The sequence below is a fragment of the Mobula hypostoma genome, chromosome 3, assembly GCF_963921235.1.
Source record: "Mobula hypostoma chromosome 3, sMobHyp1.1, whole genome shotgun sequence".
Taxonomy (NCBI): domain Eukaryota; kingdom Metazoa; phylum Chordata; class Chondrichthyes; order Myliobatiformes; family Myliobatidae; genus Mobula; species Mobula hypostoma.
This window is the reverse complement of record NC_086099.1, coordinates 220,578,747-220,598,746: the sequence shown is the minus strand read 5'-3', so window position 1 is coordinate 220,598,746 and position 20,000 is coordinate 220,578,747. Positions and strand designations below refer to the sequence as shown.

The 20,000-nt window shown below is 47.3% G+C and overlaps 1 protein-coding gene across 2 annotated transcripts in view; it reads right to left on the bottom strand.

The window, feature by feature from the left end:
- Positions 1 to 15,414: 15,414 nt before the first annotated feature.
- Positions 15,415 to 20,000, bottom strand: part of LOC134344554 (secretin receptor-like) — a 67,849-nt gene continuing 63,263 nt past the window's right edge. For both annotated transcript variants that reach the window (XM_063044559.1, XM_063044560.1), the window contains one exon: positions 15,415 to 18,452. In XM_063044559.1, coding sequence (XP_062900629.1) covers positions 18,264 to 18,452 — 189 coding nt within the window. In that variant the 3' untranslated portion in view covers positions 15,415 to 18,263. The remainder of the gene's footprint in view (positions 18,453 to 20,000) is intronic.

Genomic DNA, 20,000 nt, shown 5'->3' with positions numbered 1-20,000 from the left:
CCCTGTTAACGTGCCTTATCTCTAAGTAAAAATAAATGACAAAGAACAAAATATTGTAATAGGGTGTTTGACGGTGAGTGATGAGCCAAAACCCGGTTTCGCTGTCTTACGACTGTCTCCATAGCGATGAACGTGGCTGCTGAAGTGAGCCCAGTCTCTTGCCATGTGCATTGTGTGGTCCCAAACCTTGCATCTGATGGTGATGAACAATGCGTTAACATAGAACAGTATGGCAGAGTACAGGACCTTTGGCCCACAATAACCTTTAATCGTACTCCAAGATCAGGCTAACGCTTTCCCTCTGCAGAACCCTCCAACTTTTCATTCATCCATGTGTCTACCTGGGAGTCCGTTAAATGTCTCTAATTTATTTGCCTCTACCCACACCTGCGGCATCACATTCCAGGCAGGGATGGTTTGAACTTCAAGAGGATAACGTTAAAACTGGGGCAGGATAGAGTTGAGAGCCAGCCTGGTCTCATAGCATTTCTGTTCCCTAATATTGAAACCCCATCTATTTACATTCACCCTCCCTTTCCCAGTATTGGACTCAATGGCATTTGCAATTGAGCCTGGTTCAGGAACCCCCCCCCCCCCAGCACTGTACGCGAACCCCAGGGGGCACAGGTTATGCAGGAACATTGGGAGGGGAGGTGGGAAGAGAGAACTATTTCCCTCGATACACGGTGAGCTGTGATGATCCTGAAAGAATGGTGGCGGAATCCAAATGCAAGTCTTGGTAGAAGGTTGGAGAGATCCTTATGAGGGGGGAAATGAGGATTTGTGAGGGAAGTTCAGGTTTGAAGCAGTGTGTTGGAACTATTGGACAGAGCTCTCAGTAAGTATAATGACCTCTCCCTCATTCTTAGAGTCATAGAGCCCTACTATGCAGAAACAGGCCCTTTGGCCCATCTAGTCCATGCCAGACTATTAATCTGCCTATTCCAATCGAATGGGGCACCAGGACCACAGCCCTCCAAACCCTTCCATTCCATGTACCTATCCAAACTTCTCTTAAATGCTGAAATTGACCACACATCCACCACTTCCGCTGGCAGCTCGGTCCATACGCGCACCACCCTCTGAGTGGAGAAGTCCTCCGTCAGGTTCCCCTTAAAATTTTCACCTTTCACCCTTACCCCATGACCTCCAGTTCCAGCCTCAGCCAACCTCAGTGGAAAAAGCCAGTTTGCATCTGCACTCTGCAAGTGTCTGAAAGGTGAACATTGCGGGGAGATTTTGTACAAATAGCTGGTTTGAATTACAAGTGAATTGGAACTGGCTGCATGGATTGATACAATTGATGATGTTATAATGTGAATGCCGGTCCTAATTAGTCCTGAGTGACCACAAGGACCTCAGGAGCAATGAAGACCGCAATTCTGTTGTTGCTATAGTATTTCAATTGGAAATCACCCCAAGCTGTTATTTATTGTTTGCTGTGTCTGGGAATTACTTAATGGACATAGATGTACATATTAGAGAATTTTTTAAAAATGGTGATCAAACAACTGTAAGGATTTCATTAAACGTTCCTCTGCGTTAATACTCTGAATTTTGCCAATCATTGATATGCAGGATTCTGAATCAGAGCAATTTAACTATCACACACAAGTTTGGTTCCTTAAGGTTGTCATTGCTGGTGGGGGGTAATAGTGGGGCGGAGGGAGCAGGTAATGGGGATAAGCTCCCACTGCTTATTAAATGCTGTCGAAGGTATGGGGGTGAAATAACCCCTGACAAACAAGTCCACCTCCTGGCCTTCACGTGTGGCTTAGCTACTAAGTCCAATGAAACCATTGCTACCAACAGGAGAAGGAGCAAAGGCGAGTTACTGGCGCCTTAAAACCAGTCGCTTCGGGCAGATGGGGCTCGTCAGCCGTGGTTGGCAGCTCACCTGGGAGAAGGAAAACTCCGATCTCAAACCTTGGTTGCCTTGCGGCTACACCCGCTAATGGGAAAGGCTTCAGGAGTAAATCCTGAGGGAGGCATCCTACATTGAGCTCAGTATTGACGGGCGGCTCCTGAAATGCTGCTGGTGCCAAACTGTTTCGGAATCTGAACAACTAGAATCATGGAATTATCAGGCTCTTTGGCCCATCTCATCTGTGCTACCAAGGTGCCTCAGAGGCGTAGAGCACTGCAGCTCAGAAGCAGGCCCCTCAGCCCATCTAACCCGTGCCAAACTGACAGCCTGCCTAGTCTCATGAGCCACACCTGGACCAGAGTCCTCCATACCCGTCCCATCATGTACTTATCCCAACATCACTTAAATGTTGAAATGGATCCTGCATCTACCACTTCCACTGGCTGCCCGTTCCACACTCTCACCACTCTCTGAGTGGAGAAGTTCCCCCTCAGGTAATTCACCTTTCACCTTTAACCTATAACCTCCAGTTCTTTCTCTCCAGAGCCTAGACCTTCAGGATTTCTTTTTGCTCATTTCCTTCAAAACCTTTTTTGTCCAATCTTGTCGATGTCAACTTCCCATGATTCAGGACATTTACAGGACAGGTGTGAAAACAGGGCCCGAAGGATCATTGGGGACCCGAGTCACCCCAACCACAAACTGTTCCAGCTGCTACCATCCGGGAAACGGTACCACAGCATAAAAGCCAGGACCAACAGGCTCCGGGACAGCTTCTTCCACCAGGCCATCAGACTGATGAACTCACGCTGATTTGAGTGTATTTCTATGTTACATTAACTGTTCTATTCATTATTAATTACTATGATTGCACCTTGCGCATTTAGACGGAGACGCAACACAAAGATTTTTACTCCTCATGTACGTGAATGATGTAAGGAATGAGGTCAATTCAATTCAATGAAGTCACAGAAAACGACAGCACAGAAACAGGCCTTAAGCCCGTACGGTCTGTGTGGACCCACTGAAACTGCCTCGTCCTATCAACCTGCATCTGGACCATACCCCTCCCATCCATCTATCTATCCAAACTACTCTTGAACATTGAAATCAAAATCTCATGCACCACTTGCACTGGCAGCTCATTCCACACCCTCGCCACCCTCTGAGTGAAGAAGTTACTCCTCTTGTTCCTCTTAAACACTTTGCCTTTCACCCTTAACCCATGACCTCTAGTTCTAGTCCCACCCAACCTCAGTGGAAAAAGCCTGCTTACATTTACCCTATTTAAGCTGGGTGGCAGTGTTAGCTGTGAGAAGGATGCTAAGAGGATGCAGAGTGACTTGGATAGGTTGGGTGAGTAGGCAAATTCATGGCAGATGCAATTTAGTGTGGATAAATGTGAAGTTATCCACTTTGGTGGCAAAAATAGGAAAACAGATTATTATCTGAATGGTGGCCGATTAGGAAAAGGGGAGGTGCAACGAGACCTGGGTGTCATTATACACCAGTCATTGAAAGTGGGCATGCAGGTACAGCAGGCGGTGAAAAAGGCGAATGGTATGCTGGCATTTATAGCGAGAGGATTCGAGTACAGGAGCAGGGAGGTACTACTGCAGTTGTACAAGACCTTGGTGAGACCACACCTGGAGTATTGTGTGCAGTTTTGGTCCCCTAATCTGAGGAAAGACATCCTTGCCATAGAGGGAGTACAAAGAAGGTTCACCAGATTGATTCCTGGGATGGCAGGACTTTCATATGAAGAAAGACTGGATGAACTGGGCTGGTACTCGTTGGAATTTAGAAGATTGAGGGGGGATCTGATTGAAACGTATAAAATCCTAAAGGGATTGGACAGGCTAGATGCAGGAAGATTGTTCCCGATGTTGGGGAAGTCCAGAACGAGGGGTCACAGTTTGAGGGTAAAGGGGAAGTCTTTTAGGACCGAGATTAGGAAAAACTTCTTCACACAGAGAGTGGTGAATCTGTGGAATTCTCTGCCACAGGAAACAGTTGAGGCCAGTTCATTGGCTATATTTAAGAGGGAGTTAGATATGGCCCTTGTGGCTACGGGGATCAGGGGGTATGGAGGGAAGGCTGGGGCGGGGTTCTGAGTTGGATGATCAGCCATGATCATACTGAATGGCGGTGCAGGCTCGAAGGGCCGAATGGCCTACTCCTGCACCTATTTTCTATGTTTCTATGTTTCTATCTATACCCCTCATCATTTTGTATACCTTTGTCAAATTTCCCCCTCAATCTTCTACGCTTTAAAGAACACCTATTCAATCTTTTCTTATAGTTCAGGTCCTCCAGACAACACCCTTGTAAATTTTGTCTGTAATCTTTCAAATCTATTTACATCTTTCCTGTAGGTGGGTGATCAAAACTGCACACAATACACCAAATTAGGCCTCACCAATGTCTAATACAACTTCAACATAACATCCCATCTCCTGCACTCCAATGTGCCTAGTTTTTTTAATGGCCCTGTCTACCTGTGACGCCACTTTCAATGAATTACGGACCTGCATTCCCAGATCCCTTTGTTCTACCACACTCCTCGATGTCCGACCGTTCACAGTGTAAGACCTACCCTGGTTGGTCCTACTGGATTGCAACACCTCACACTTGTCTGTATTAAATTCCATCTACCATTTACATGTCTTTTAAATATTGTTATTGTTCCTACAAATACCACTTCCTCTGGCTCTTCATGAGCCTCCCAGTCCCTTTTAAATCTTTCCCCTTTGACCTTAATTCTTAAACCTCCTCACAGACAATGAAAAATTTCCAGCTCCGTGACAATCTGCTCTATCCGCACTTCCCATTTTATTGGAATCGGAATTGGCTTATTATTGTCTCACGTACCAAGACAGAGTTAAAGAGATTGCCTTACATACTGTTCATACAGATCAAATCATTACACAGTGCTTTGAGCTGGCAGTCGTCCATCATGTCCGATGATGACAGGTAACCTGTAAGGGAGAGTTTTTGAAGTAGAGAAGCCGTTGCCCTGGGTGGGGCAGTTCCACTCTCTCATCCTCAGCAGTCCGGGTCCAGTGGTACGAACAAGCATCACACACTGGGGTCTTCCTTGGATGCAGTGGATAACCATGATGTCTTCTGTGCCTTGCCATGCCCTTTCTTCTCCATGGAGCATTGCAGAACTGCCTTCCTAGCCATTGGTTCTTGCTGTAGGTCTCATCCACCAGTCCGTCGACGTGTGGCCGCCGTCGCATGAGAACAGCTACTTGGAGCCACAGGTGAGAGCTGTGTCTGGTGGGGACCAAAGGTGAGTGAGCTGCCCCAGAGTGAACACGACGGCAGGCCCCTTCACCAGAGGTGCCACCCCTCCCAGGACACCACTTACACCCTGCTTTACTCTAGAATATGGTAAAGCAATAAGAATGCATTAGGATTAGGGTCAGAGCTAAGCTAGGGTTAATAAAGCATACAGCTACAGAGAAAGTGCAGATGCGGGTAAAATGCTAGATCATAACGAGGTAGATTCTGAGGCCAAGAGTCCATCTTATCATACAAGACTGATAAATACGGGATAGAAGCCATTCTTGAGACCAGTGGTACGAGCTTTCAGACCCTTTATCTTCTGCCGGATGGGAGAGGGGAGAACAGAGAATGTCTGGGGTGGGAGGGGTCTTTGACTATGCTGGCTTCTTTACTGAGGCAGCAAGAAATGTAGACAGAGACCATGGGGGGAGGCTAGTTCCTGTGAGGTGCTGAGCTATGTCCACAACTCTCTGCAGTTTGCTGTGGTTACGTGCAGAGCAGTTGCCGTACCCAGCTGTTATGCATCCAGATAGATTGTTTTCTATGGTGCATTGATAAAAATTGGTAGGAATGTTGGGATGAACCTCCTGTGAGATCAACGCTCAGCATCCTTCGTTATTCTCACATTATCTGAAGATTTGCCTTTAAGTCTTTCTATTAAAATCGACTTAGTGCAGTCTGCAGTCCTGGTCACATCATTACAGGCAGAGTGTGGCGAAGATTCACAAGAATCTTGCTGAGATGGAAAATCAAAGTAACAGGGAAAGGCTGGGGAGGCTGGGCTCGTTTTTATTGGAAGACAAAGCTCATTTTCCAGGTCATCATCAAAACAGAGGGTCCAGTGAGATGGAGGAACTGAGCGAAATACATGTTAGTAGGGAAGTGGTGTTAGGTAAATTGAAGGGATTGAAGGCAGATAAATCCCCAGGGCCAGATGGTCTGCATCCCAGAGTGCTTAAGGAAGTGGCCCAAGAAATAGTGGATGCATTAGTGATAATTTTTCAAAACTCGTTAGATTCTGGACTAGTTCCTGAGGATTGGAGGGTGGCTAATGTAACCCCACTTTTTAAAAAAGGAGGGAGAGAGAAACCGGGGAATTATAGGCCAGTTAGCCTAACGTCGGTGGTGGGGAAACTGCTGGAGTCAGTTATCAAGGATGTGATAACAGCACATTTGGAAAGCGGTGAAATGATCGGACAAAGTTAGCATGGATTTGTGAAAGGAAAATCATGTCTGACGAATCTCATAGAATTTTTTGAGGATGTAACTAGTAGAGTGGATAGGGGAGAACCAGTGGATGTGGTATATTTGGATTTTCAAAAGGCTTTTGACAAGGTCCCACACAGGAGATTAGTGTGCAAACTTAAAGCACACGCTATTGGGGGTAAGGTATTGGTGTGGGTGGAGAATTGGTTAGCAGACAGGAAGCAAAGAGTGGGAATAAACGGGACCTTTTCAGAATGGCAGGCGGTGACTAGTGGGGTACCGCAAGGCTCAGTGCTGGGACCCCAGTTGTTTACAATATATATTAATGACTTGGATGAGGGAATTAAATGCAGCATCTCCAAGTTTGCGGATGACACAAAGCTGGGTGGCAGTGTTAGCAGTGAGGAGGATGCTAAGAGGATGCAGGGTGACTTGGATAGGTTGGGTGAGTGGGCAAACTCATGGCAGATGCAATTTAATGTGGATAAATGTGAAGTTATCCACTTTGGTGGCAAAAATAGGAAAACAGATTATTATCTGAATGGTGGCCGATTAGGAAAAGGGGAGGTGCAACGAGACCTGGGTGTCATTATACACCAGTCATTGAAAGTGGGCATGCAGGTACAGCAGGCGGTGAAAAAGGCGAACGGTATGCTGGCATTTATAGCGAGAGGATTCGAGTACAGGAGCAGGGAGGTACTACTGCAGTTGTACAAGGCCTTGGTGAGACCACACCTGGAGTATTGTGTGCAGTTTTGGTCCCCTAATCTGAGGAAAGACATCTTTGCCATAGAGGGAGTACAAAGAAGGTTCACCAGATTGATTCCTGGGATGGCAGGTCTTTCATATGAAGAAAGACTGGATGAACTGGGCTTGTACTTGTTGGAATTTAGAAGATTGAGGGGGGATCTGATTGAAACGTATAAGATCCTAAAGGGATTGGACAGGCTAGATGCGGGAAGATTGTTCCCGATGTTGGGGAGGTCTAGAACGAGGGGTCACAGTTTGAGGATAGAGGGGAAGTCTTTTAGGACCGAGGTTAGGAAAAACTTCTTCACACAGAGAGTGGTGAATCTGTGGAATTCTCTGCCACAGCAAACTGTTGAGGCCAGTTCATTAGCTATGTTTAAAAGGAAGTTAGATATGGCCCTTGTGGCTACAGGGGTCAGGGGGTATGGAGGGAAGGCTGGGTTCTGAGTTGGATGATCAGCCATGATCATAATAAATGGCGGTGCAGGCTCGAAGGGCCGAATGGCCTACTCCTGCACCTATTTTCTATGTTTCTATGTTTCTATGTTAAACACAAGAGATTCTGCAGATGCTGGAAATCCAAAGCAACACACGCAAAATGCTGGAGGAAATCAGTGTGTTAGGCTGCATCTATGGAAATGAGTGAAACAGTCGCCTTTTCAGGCTGACACCCTTCATCGGGATTGGAAAGGAAGGGGGAAGACGCTAGAATGGGGGAAGGGGAAGGAGGACAAGCTAGTGGGTGATAGGTGAAGCCAGGTGGGTGGGGGTGGAGGGGATGAAGTAAGAAGCTGGGGGGTTGATAGGTGGGAAAGGTAACAGGCAGAAGATGAAGGAATCTGATAGGAGAGGAAAATGGACCCATGAGTGAAAGGGAAGTAGGTGAGGGGCAAGAGGGGGAGGTGATGGGCAGGGGCGCGTGGCCTTGTTTAGTGTGGTGAGGCTGACGCACGGCCAGCCTCCACACAGTCTTGGACAGATCTTGGTCAGTGACATAGAGTGCAGGACAACTGAGGACCCTCCACTGCTGTTGTGATGCGTCATCATCTTCTGCCTGCTCCAATGGAGAATGAAATACGAGGGAAAGGGGGTGGGGGAAATTACTGGAAGTTAGAGGAATCGATGCTCCTGCCATCAGGTTGGAGGCTACCTGGATGGAATATAAGGTGTTGCTCCTCCAAAATGAGAGAGGCCTCATCATGGCAGCGGAGGAGGCCATGGACAGACATGTTGGAATGGGAATGGGGATTGGAATTAAAATGGTGGTATAGCAGCTTGGGGCATTGGAGTTCTGAGTTCAATTGCAATGTCACCTATATAGAAACATAGAAACATAGAAAATAGGTGCAGGAGTAGGCCATTCGGCCCTTCGAGCCTGCACCGCCATTTGTTATGATCATGGCTGATCATCCAACTCAGAACCCTGCACCAGCCTTCCCTCCATACCCCCTGACCCCCATAGCCACAAGGGCCATATCTAACTCCCTCTTAAATATAGCCAATGAACTGGCCTCAACAGTTTCCTGTAGCAGAGAATTCCACAGATTCACCACTCTCTGTGTGAAGAAGTTTTTCCTAATCTTGGTCCTAAAAGGCTTCCCCTCTATCCTCAAACTGTGGCCCCTCGTTTTGGACTTCCCCAACATCGGGAACAATCTTCCTGCATCTAGCCTGTCCAATCCCTTTAGCATCTTATACGTTTCAATTAGATCCCCCCTCAATCTTCTAAATTCCAATGAGTACAAGCCTAGTTCATCCAGTCTTTCTTCATATGAAAGTCCTGCCATCCCAGGAATCAATCTGGTGAACCTTCTTTGTACTCCCTCTATGGCAAGGATGTCTTTCCTCAGATTCGGGGACCAAAACTGCACACAATACTCCAGGTGTGGTCTCACCAAGGCCTTGTACAACTGCAGTAGTACCTCCCTGCTCCTGTACTTGAATCCTCTAGCTGTAAATGCCAGCATACCATTCGCCTTTTTCACCGCCTGCTGTACCTGCATGCCCACTTTCAATGACTGGTGTATAATGACACCCAGGTCTCGTTTCACCTCCCCTTTTCCTAATCGGCCACCATTCAGATAATAATCTGTTTTCCTATTTTTGCCACCAAAGTGGATAACTTCACATTTATTCACACTAAATTGCATCTGCCATGAATTTGCCCACTCACCCAACCTATCCAAGTCACTCTGCATCCTCTTAGCATCCTCCTCACAGCTAACACTGCCACCCAGCTTTGTGTCATCCGCAAACTTGGAGATGCTGCATTTAATTCCCTCATCCAAGTCATGAATATATATTGTAAACAACTGGGGTCCCAGCACTGAGCCTTGCGGTACCCCACTAGTCACCGCCTGCCATTCTGAAAAGGTCTCGTTTATTCCCACTCTTTGCTTCCTGTCTGCTAACCAATTCTCCACCCACACCAATACCTTACCCCCAATACCGTGTGCTTTAAGTTTGCACACTAATCTCCTGTGTGGGACCTTGTCAAAAGCCTTATGAAAATCCAAATATACCACATCCACTGGTTCTCCCCTATCCACTCTACTAGTTACATCCTCAAAAAATTCTATGAGATTCGTCAGACATGATTTTCCTTTCACAAATCCATGCTGACTTTGTCCGATCATTTCACCGCTTTCCAAATGTGCTGTTATCACATCCTTGATAACTGACTCCAGCAGTTTCCCCACCACCGACGTTAGGCTAACCGGTCTATAATTCCCAGTTGACATTATCCTCCCTAGGTTTTCCCAGGTGCTTCAGGTTCCTCCTACAGTCCAAAGGTGTACCAGGTGTACCAGGTGTACCGGGTAGGTTAGTTGGTCATTGTAAATAGTTCCGGTGATTAGGTTAGGGTTTATTCAGTGTTGTCAGGGGGAGTGGTGCAGCTCAAAGGGCTGGAAGGGATTACTCTGCACTTTAAATAAATAAGTAAATGGATGGCTACTGGGAAATCCCGTTTTTTGCTGATGGAGCAAAGGTGTTCAATAGAGAGTGTCTTTACGATCCCCTCCGATCTTCAACTGTCGGAGGCAGAGCGCTCTGTCCTCAGTAAGGGCCTCACCTTTGTCCGCCTTCGCCCACACCTCAGCGAGTTCCGCGTTCACCATGATGTGGAACTCTTCTTCCGCCGTCTTTGTCTTCCAGCCTACTTCTTCGGCAAGGACTCTCCCACCCCCACCGAGGACCCCTTCTCCCATCTTCAACCCTCCTCCTCTTCATGGACACCCTACTCTGGTCTGGATCTCTTTATTGCTAACTGCCGACGGGACATCAACCGTCTCGACTTCACCGCACCTTGTCCCCATTCCAACCTCACTCCTTCCGAACGCTCTGCTTTCCACTCCCTCTGCACTAATTCTAACCTTATTATTAAACCCGCCGATAAGGGGAGTGCTGTTGTAGTCTGGCGTACTGACCTCTACCTTGCCGAGGCACAGCGACAACTCGCGGATACCTCCTCTTATTTACCCCTCGATTATTCCATCTGGGTAGTCTCCAACCTGATGGCATGAACATTGACCTCAAACTTCAGCTAATGCCCCACCTCCCCCTCGCACCCCATCCATTATTTATTTATATACACACATTCTTTCTCTCTCTCTCCTTTTTCTCCCTCTGTCCCTCTGACTATACCCCTTGCCCATCCTCTGGGTTTCCCCCCTCCCCCTTTTCCTTCTCCCTGGGCCTCCTGTCCCATGATCCTCTCGTATCCCCTTTGCCTATCACCTGTCCAGCTCTTGGCTCCATCCCTCCCCCTCCTGTCTTCTCCTATCATTTTGGATCTCCCCCTCCCCCTCCCACTTTCAAATCTCTTACTCACTCTTCCTTCAGTTAGTCCTGACGAAGGGTCTCGGCCTGAAACGTCGACTGTACCTCTTCCTAGAGATGCTGCCCGGCCTGCTGCGTTCACCAGCAACTTTGATGTGTGTTGCTTGAAATTCCAGCATCTGCAGATTTCCTCGTGTTTGCCTTCCTATTGTACGTTGAGTCTCACCAAGGTAGAGAAGGGCGCATTGGGAGCACCAGATAATGGAGAACGCCTGTGTGTGACCATGTTTAACGTGGTGAGGCCAACGCACAGCCAGTCACCACACAGTCTTTGAAAACTGTGGACTCTTCACTGTTGTTGTGATGTGCCATCATCTTCTGCCTGCTCCATTGGTGAGGTCTTGGTGCATTGATATATGCCTCCCAACTTTCAGCACCCTTAGCTCTGCAGGTTATGGTCCCAAATTAACTGCGCAGGCAATATTGGCCACAAACACCCTCAGGCCCACACCAAACTCATAATGTTTCGTGTCCCTTCAAGTTCATCAGCCAATGATTTCAAAACCCTGTTCCACAATTTTGGCCATGTTGCTGAGAGAAATAAGTCCTATATTTTTTCCTATTTATGTCAGACCCTCGGAATTTTATGCCGCTGAATTAATCTCGTCTCAGCCTCCTCAGTCCAGAAAAAACAACCCAAGTGTGTCCAACCTTTCCACAGTTAAGATTTTCCAGTCATGATGAATTCACTCATCCATCACATCTTTCCCATAGAAAAGCACAAAACAACTACCAAAACAATACTTAAAGAAAATAACTTTATATGCCACATGTATATCGAAACATTCGGTGAAGTGCACCAGTTGTGTCAACGATGGTATGGGACCAACCACAAGGGTCTCTATGTTTCTAGTGCCAACATGTTATGGACAAATTAATAACCCTGATCTGCTAATAAGTTTACATCGAGGACACCTTCAAAAGGGGATGCCTCAAAAAGGCGGCATCCATCATTAAGGACCCCCATCACCCAGGACATGCCCTCTTCTCATCAGGGAGGAGTGTATGCTTCTCATCATACAGAAGCCTGAAGACACAGGGACAGCTTCTTCCCCTCCACCATCAGATTTCTGAATGGACAATGAACCCATGAACACTACCTCAGCACCTAATTATTATTAGGTATTGCAATGTACTGATGCCAGAGAACAAGTGAATTTCACAGCTAGTGCAAGTGACATTAAACCTGATTTTGATTCCGAGTCTGTTCATCTTTGGAACATGGGAAGAAGACGGAGCACCCGGACGAAGCACACTCAGTCATAGCAGAACACAAAAATTCTTTATAGACAGTGGCGGGAATTGAACCTGGGTCTCTGGCACTGTAATACCATTAGACTAACCACTACCTGCCCACTCTGCCAGGTTGTTGGGCATATTTACGGCAGAGCTTGATAGGTTGTTGATTGGACGTGGCACCAAAGGTTCAGGGAGAAGGCTGGGGAGTAGGGTTGAGGAGGGGAGAAAAGGGTCAGCCATGATTGAATGGCAGAGCAGACTCGATGGGTCAAGTGGCCTAATTCTGTTCCTATGTCATGGTGTTAGAGTCTAATATTTGCTCATAAATCCAATAAACGGGCTGTTGGGACTCAAGGGATAGAGTTATAGAGAGAGGCTGAGCAGAGAATGAGTTATGGAAAAATGTCGATCAGAAACTGAGTTATGGGGAGAGGTCAATCAGTGATTGAGTTATGGGGAGAGGTCAATCAGAGACTGAGTTATGGGGAGAGGTCAATCAGACACTGAGTTATGGGGAGAGGTCAATCAGTGATTGAGTTATGAGGAGAGGTCAATCAGACACTGAGTTATGGGGAGAGGTCAATCAGAGACTGAGTTATGGGGAGAGGTCAATCAGACACTGAGTTATGGGGAGAGGTCAATCAGAGACTGAGTTATGGGGAGAGGTCAATCAGACACTGAGTTATGGGGAGAGGTCAATCAGTGATTGAGTTATGAGGAGAGGTCGATCAGAGACAGTTATGGGGAGAGATTGGTCAAATATAACACCTTCAGAGCTGTATTCACCCATTTTGATTTTGCCTGCCTTTTACATTGCGACTCATCCTGTTGACTGCAATTTTGCCCTGTGAAAAGCCTCTCCTCACTACACCTTGCCTTTGTTTGCAAACCAGCTACCTCTTCTTCAGCAGTATCATTGGCCTTTCCGACGATACTTTCTTGCATTGAAATATCTACAGCTCAGGACACTAGTTGCACCATGCTCAACCTTTTGATTCCTAACTTTGTCTGAGGTCTTACCAACATTTGCCTCCACAATCTCTCCACTAACTGTTCTAGCACTCTGGTTCCCATCCCCCTGTAACTCTAGTTTAAACCCCACCATGCAGCATTAATAAACCTTCCCACTAGGCCCCTCCCTTCGCCACCCCCCATTCCCATTTCCCTCTCTCACTTTATCTCCTCACCTACCCATCACATCCCTCTGGTGTTTCTCACCCTTCCCTTTCTCCCATGGCCTTCTGTCCTCTCCAATCAGATTCCCCCTTCTCCAGGCCCTTATCTTTTTCACCAATCGACCTCCCAGCTCTTTACTTCACCCCTCCCCGCCTCCCGGTTTCCTCTATCGCCTACTACCTTGTATTTCTTCCTCCCTTCCTTCCATCTTCTTACTCTGACTTCTCATCTTTTTGCTCCAGTCCTGAAGAAGGGTTTCGGCCTAAACCATCAGCTATTTACTCTTTTCCATAGATACTGCCTGGCTTGCTGAGTTCCTCCAGCATACCATCTGGGAATCTCATTCTCACCCACAGAACCTCCTATCCATTCTCCTAACTAACAAATCCCTTATCACCACAGTGCACCTCTTCTCCCCCTTTCCATTCTGAGTCACAGAGCCACTCAGTGCCAGAAACTTTCTTCAGTCAGGTCATATCCCCCCCCCCAGCGGTATCCAAAGTGATAGACCTGCTGTTCAGGGAGATGGACACAGGGGTTCCCTACACTGGCTGTTTAGCCCGCTTCCAATTCCTGACTGTCACCCAGTCTCCTGTCCCCTGCACCTTGGGTGTAACTATCTCCCTATATGTCCTCTCTATCACCCCCTCAGCCTCCTGAATGATCGGGAGTTCACCCAGTTCCAGCTCCAACTCCTTAACACGGATTGTTAGAGGATGCACTTCTCGCAGTTGTAGTGGTCAGAGACACTGGAGGTCTCCCCGCCTGCCCACATCCTGCAAGAGCAGCATTCAGTTATCCTGCCTGGTATCTCTACCATCACTGAGTAATAGCATGAACTTGCTGCCTTTGTGGCAGCAGTGAAGTTCAGGACATGAAAAATGATTATAAATTACACCAAAGAATAAAATCAATAAACAGCACAAAATTGGAATAGTGAGGTAGTGTTCATGGATTCATCGTCTGTTCAGAAATCCGATGGTGGGGGTGAACAATCTGAAAAAGGGTCCAGTGCTTTCTCGGTGTATATGACATATTAACTCTAACTGGGCTTCCAGCCGGGTACAAATATAAATTATAACCAATGTTTCGATAACAGTCACAATGGTCACCACTGGATGCCTGGCAACACCCCCCCAGCTCATCTACACACCGTAGGGGGCAACTTACAGTGGGCATTAACCCTCCAGTCCACTCAGCATTGGACGTGGGAGGAAACTGGAGCAAATAGTGAACCTCAGGAAGGATGTGCAAACCCCACACAACAGTGCCCGAGGTCAGGATCGAACCTGGGCTCTCTGGAGGCAGCTTCTATGGGTGGATGCGAAGAAGCTGTTTCCCCATGAGTGAGAGTGGGGCAGAAGGAGGCAGGCAGTCACATGACGTGGATCCCCAGAGTACAACCAGTCACAGCGAGCGGCTCTGCCATCCATAGCAACACACACAAAATGCTGGAGGAACTCGGCAGGTCAATGGGATTGAGTAAACAGTCAACTTTTTGGGTTAAGACCCTTCTTCAGGAGTGGGAAGGAAGGGGGAGGGAGAAGACACCAGAATAAGAAGGTGGGGAGGGGAGGGGAAGGAGGACTAGCTAGAAGGTGATGGGTGAGGCCAGGTGGGTGGAAAAGGTAAAGGGCTGGAGAGGAAGGTATCTGAAAGGAAAGGAGAGTGGACCATGGGAGAAAGGGAAGAGGGCTGGGCACCAGGGGGAGGTGATAGGCAGCTGTGGAGAAGAGGTAAGAGGCCAGAGTGGGGAATAGAAGAAGAGGGAAAGGGAAGGGTAAAAAATCACTAGAAAAGAAATCGACGTTCAGGTTACCTAAACAGAATATGAGGTGTTGCTCCTCCATCCTGAGAGTGGCCTCATCGTGACAAAAGAGGAGGGCATGGGCCAACAAGTCTGAATGGGAATGGGGACAGGGATTAAAATGGTTAGCCACCAGGAACTCTACACTACCTTCCCTAGTTCCCTTGAGCAATGACTCAGACATCACATCTTGCAAAGGGACAACTGAATCGAAACAAAAAGACACGAGATGGTTAAACAGGACACCCATTGCCACAGGTGTATTTATTTAACTGCTTAGAGATTAGTTCTTAGAAATTACATCATTAAGGATCGACCTGGAGCATGTACAGCAACCGCAGGACAAATCATAATGTACACAAGGTCATCAAACAAACAGTTTTATGTCTGCATTTATCTAAGGCGTTTTCATGACCACAGAACAGTTTAGAGTGATGGTTTGGAAGGCTGTTTGCTAACTGCAGTGAGTGATTGTGGGAGCCTACAGGAACAGGCCCAGTAACTGGGTCTATTCGCCATGCTGGGACACCCTATTTCTCCGAACACCTTAGAGCTGTGCCTTCTAGTTTTGACCACCCAACCCTGGGGAAAAAACTGAGTACATTCACCCTATCCCTATCCCTGCCTCCGTATAAACCTCTGGAAGCCCATCAGTCATTCTCCTACACTCCAATGGAAAGATCCCAGCCTCTCTCCATAACTCAGGCAGCCTCCCCGTAAACCTCCTCTGCAACTGGGAATGTGAGGAGAAGCATTTCCACCGAGAGGGTGCTCTGAATCTGTCACACACTGCCAGGGGAAGGGGTGGTGGAGATAAAACTTTAAGAAATATCTGGGTGAGGACTAGAATCTCCATTGTCTAGTAGGGTAGGAACCAAATGCCTGTAACTGGTAGTAGTATAGATCCATACTAGCTGGCTAGCATGGACATGATGGATCGAAGGGCCTGTTTCTCGGCCGTATGAGTGTTCATGAAGGCATCTGGCACAGGTTCCAAGTGCATAGAATTAAAGGGGCCTCCTTTTAAAAATTAACTTTATTTGTCACACACACACGTCGAAACATACAGTGAAATACGTCGTTTACATCAAGTCAAATCTGTGAGGATTGTGTGGGGCAGCCCGCACTTCTGTCACCAACATGGCACGCCCACAACGCACTAACCCCAACCCATAGGTCTCTGGAATGTGGAAGGAAACCCGTGTGGTCACGAACGGAACGTACAAACTCCTTACGGACAGACGCTGGTATTGAACCCTGATGGGTGGGTGATCACTGACCACTATGCTACCGTGCATAAAGCAGAGGTGGGGGGGGGGCATTTCTTTAGCCAGAGGGTGGTGACTCTGTGGAACGCATGACCACAGACAGCTGTGGAGGCCAAGTCAGTGTGTATTTAAGGCAGAGGTTGATAGATGCTTTGGGTTTAGGGTTATGGGGAGAAGGCATGAGTTAGTATGAATAAGGTTAGTAAGAATAAATAAGCATGAGTAAGGTTAGTAAGAATAATCTGCCATGATCAAAAGGTAGAGCGGACTTGATGGCCTAATTCTTCTCCTATACCGTATGACTTTTCGGAATGAACCCATAACCCACTGAAAGTAACTAGTAGAGTGGATAGGGGAGAACCAGTGGATGTGGTATATTTGGATTTTCAAAAGGCTTTTGACAAGGTCCCACACAGGAGATTAGTGTGCAAACTTAAAGCACACGGTATTGGGGGTAAGGTATTGGTGTGGGTGGAGAATTGGTTAGCAGACAGGAAGCAAAGAGTGGGAATAAACGGGACCTTTTCAGAATGGCAGGCGGTGACTAGTGGGGTACCGCAAGGCTCAGTGCTGGGACCCCAGTTGTTTCAATATATATTAATGACTTGGATGAGGGAATTAAATGCAGCATCTCCAAGTTTGCGGATGACACGAAGCTGGGTGGCAGTGTTAGCTGTGAGGAGGATGCTAAGAGGATGCAGGGTGACTTGGATAGGTTGGGTGAGTGGGCAAACTCATGGCAGATGCAATTTAATGTGGATAAATGTGAAGTTATCCACTTTGGTGGCAAAAATAGGAAAACAGATTATTATCTGAATGGTGGCCGATTAGGAAAAGGGGAGGTGCAACGAGACCTGGGTGTCATTATACACCAGTCATTGAAAGTGGGCATGCAGGTACAGCAGGCGGTGAAAAAGGCGAATGGTATGCTGGCATTTATAGCGAGAGGGTTCGAGTACAGGAGCAGGGAGGTACTACTGCAGTTGTACAAGGCCTTGGTGAGACCACACCTGGAGTATTGTGTGCAGTTTTGGTCCCCGAATCTGAGGAAAGACATCTTTGCCATAGAGGGAGTACAAAGAAGGTTCACCAGATTGATTCCTGGGATGGCAGGACTTTCATATGAAGAAAGACTGGATGAACTGGGCTTGTACTCATTGGAATTTAGAAGATTGAGGGGGGATCTGATTGAAACGTATAAGATCCTAAAGGGATTGGACAGGCTAGATGCAGGAAGATTGTTCCCGATGTTGGGGAAGTCCAGAACGAGGGGTCACAGTTTGGGGATAGAGGGGAAGCCTTTTAGGACCGAGATTAGGAAAAACTTCTTCACACAGAGAGTGGTGAATCTGTGGAATTCTCTGCCACAGGAAACAGTTGAGGCCAGTTCATTGGCTATATTTAAGAGGGAGTTAGATATGGCCCTTGTGGCTACGGGGGTCAGGGGGTATGGAGGGAAGGCTGGGGCAGGGTTCTGAGTTGGATGATCAGCCATGATCATAATAAATGGCGGTGCAGCCTCGAAGGGCCGAATGGCCTACTCCTGCACCTATTTTCTATGTTTCTATGAAAGACAGCAGGCAAGCATTTGAACAGAAAATAAGAGCTATCTAACTGACGAAAGGTTTGAGCACCGCACATTTCAGAACATCACCCTCATAGGTATCCCCTCCCTCTCCTTGACCCTGTTTCAATCACGTCCAGCAAAGCGTCAGTGAAGTGAAAATCAAAGCGACGCGCAAAAAGGAACGTAGCCCACCGACACCCTCGCTTTCCATCGTTCAGTAAGCCCAAGGCGCCAGTCCCACTCCCACTGGGCTCAGGTGGTCTGCAAGCCGCTATTGCAGGCGAGCGACTTTCTAGGCTGACCCAGTTTCTCCAGCAACGCCAGCTGAGTGCTATATGTGTTGCTGATCTCCGCCGACGTGCTCCGACTGCGCCTCCTGGTCAGGTTCGTAAACCACTCGAGTTGGAAGGACTGCCGATACCTCTTCAGCTCTGTCAGTACCTAGGCGACAAAAAGACCCTCACCCTCACCCTTCAGTAAATTCACTTCATATACGTCACCAGATGCTAACCCGGGATTCACTGATGATAGGATGGGCTGGGATGGTTTTCCCTGGAGTGCGTGAGGCTGAGAGGAGACTGTTGAAATTCCATGTTGAAAGTAGATTTATTATCAAAGTATATGCTACCATATACTACCTTGAGATTCATTTTCTTGCAGACATATACAGGAAAATAAAGAAAATCAATAGAGTCAATTAACGATCCGTCTAATGTTTTTCTATAGCTGCGCAGACCAACCATTGTTCTGAGCAGGAAATTTTGACACAGCCTGAAAAGTGCCTGGCACTTTATGTAAACATTCACGATGCGCGGCAACTAAGGCTATGTGTGTGGGAGCATTTCAGTTACTGTGCGGCTGCACACTTGCGAACAGTGGAATCAATGATAAACCAAACACAAACCAAGACTGACAAACACCATTTGTATAAGTAAATAAAGAATACTGAGAACATGTGTGGTCGAGTCCTTGAAAGTGAGTCTATAGGTTGTGGAATCAGTTCAGAGTTGGGGTGAGTGAAGTTATCCACACTGGTTCCGGAGCCCGATGATTGAGGGGTAATAACTGCTCCTGAACCTGGTGGTGTGGGACCTGAGGCTCATTGTGGTGAGTGAAGTTATCCACACTGGTTCAGGAGCCTGATGGTTGAGGGGTAATAACTTTTCCTGAACCTGGTGGTGTGGGATCTAAGGCTCCTGTACCTCCTGCCCGATGGTAGTAGCGTGAAGAGAGCATGAACGGGATGGCGGGTGCTGCTTTCTTGTGGCAGTGCTCCTTGTAGATTTGCTCAATGGTGCGGAGGGCTTTGCCTGTAACGGATGGGGCGATTTCCACCACTTTCTATAGACCATTCTGATCCTGGGCAGTCCATTCCAGGCCATGGTGCAAACAGTTGTGGTCAATGACGGGGACAGCTTCGGCTGTGAGACACCCGTATTGAACCATACGGTATACTGGCGCCAGTCATGTACTGGCTCCATGTCATAGAGTCACAGAGCTCTACAGCACAGAAACAGGCCCTTTGGCCCATCTAGTCCAAGCTGCTTTTCTGCCTAGTTCCATCTACCCGCACCTGGACTACTGCCTTGCATCCATATACTTGGATCCCACATGACCAGGTTCCACCAGGCTCCTGAACCAGTGTGGGTAATTTCGCTCACCTCAACACTGAACTGATTCCACAACCTATGATGAAACATCGACTATGTACTCTTTTCCATAGATGCTGCCTGGCCTACTGAGTTCCTCCAGTATTTTGTATGTGTTACCACAACCAATGGACTCGAAGACTCAACAACTTATGCTCTCAGTATTACTTATTTGTTCGTTTTACTCAATTTGTTTGCTTTTGCACATTGGTTGTTTATCAGTCTTTGTTTATGTACGTTTTTCCATAAAATCTATTGTTTTTCTTTATTTTCTTGGAAATGCCTGCAAGAAAACGATTCTCAAGATGGTATTTGGTGACATGTATATATACACACACAC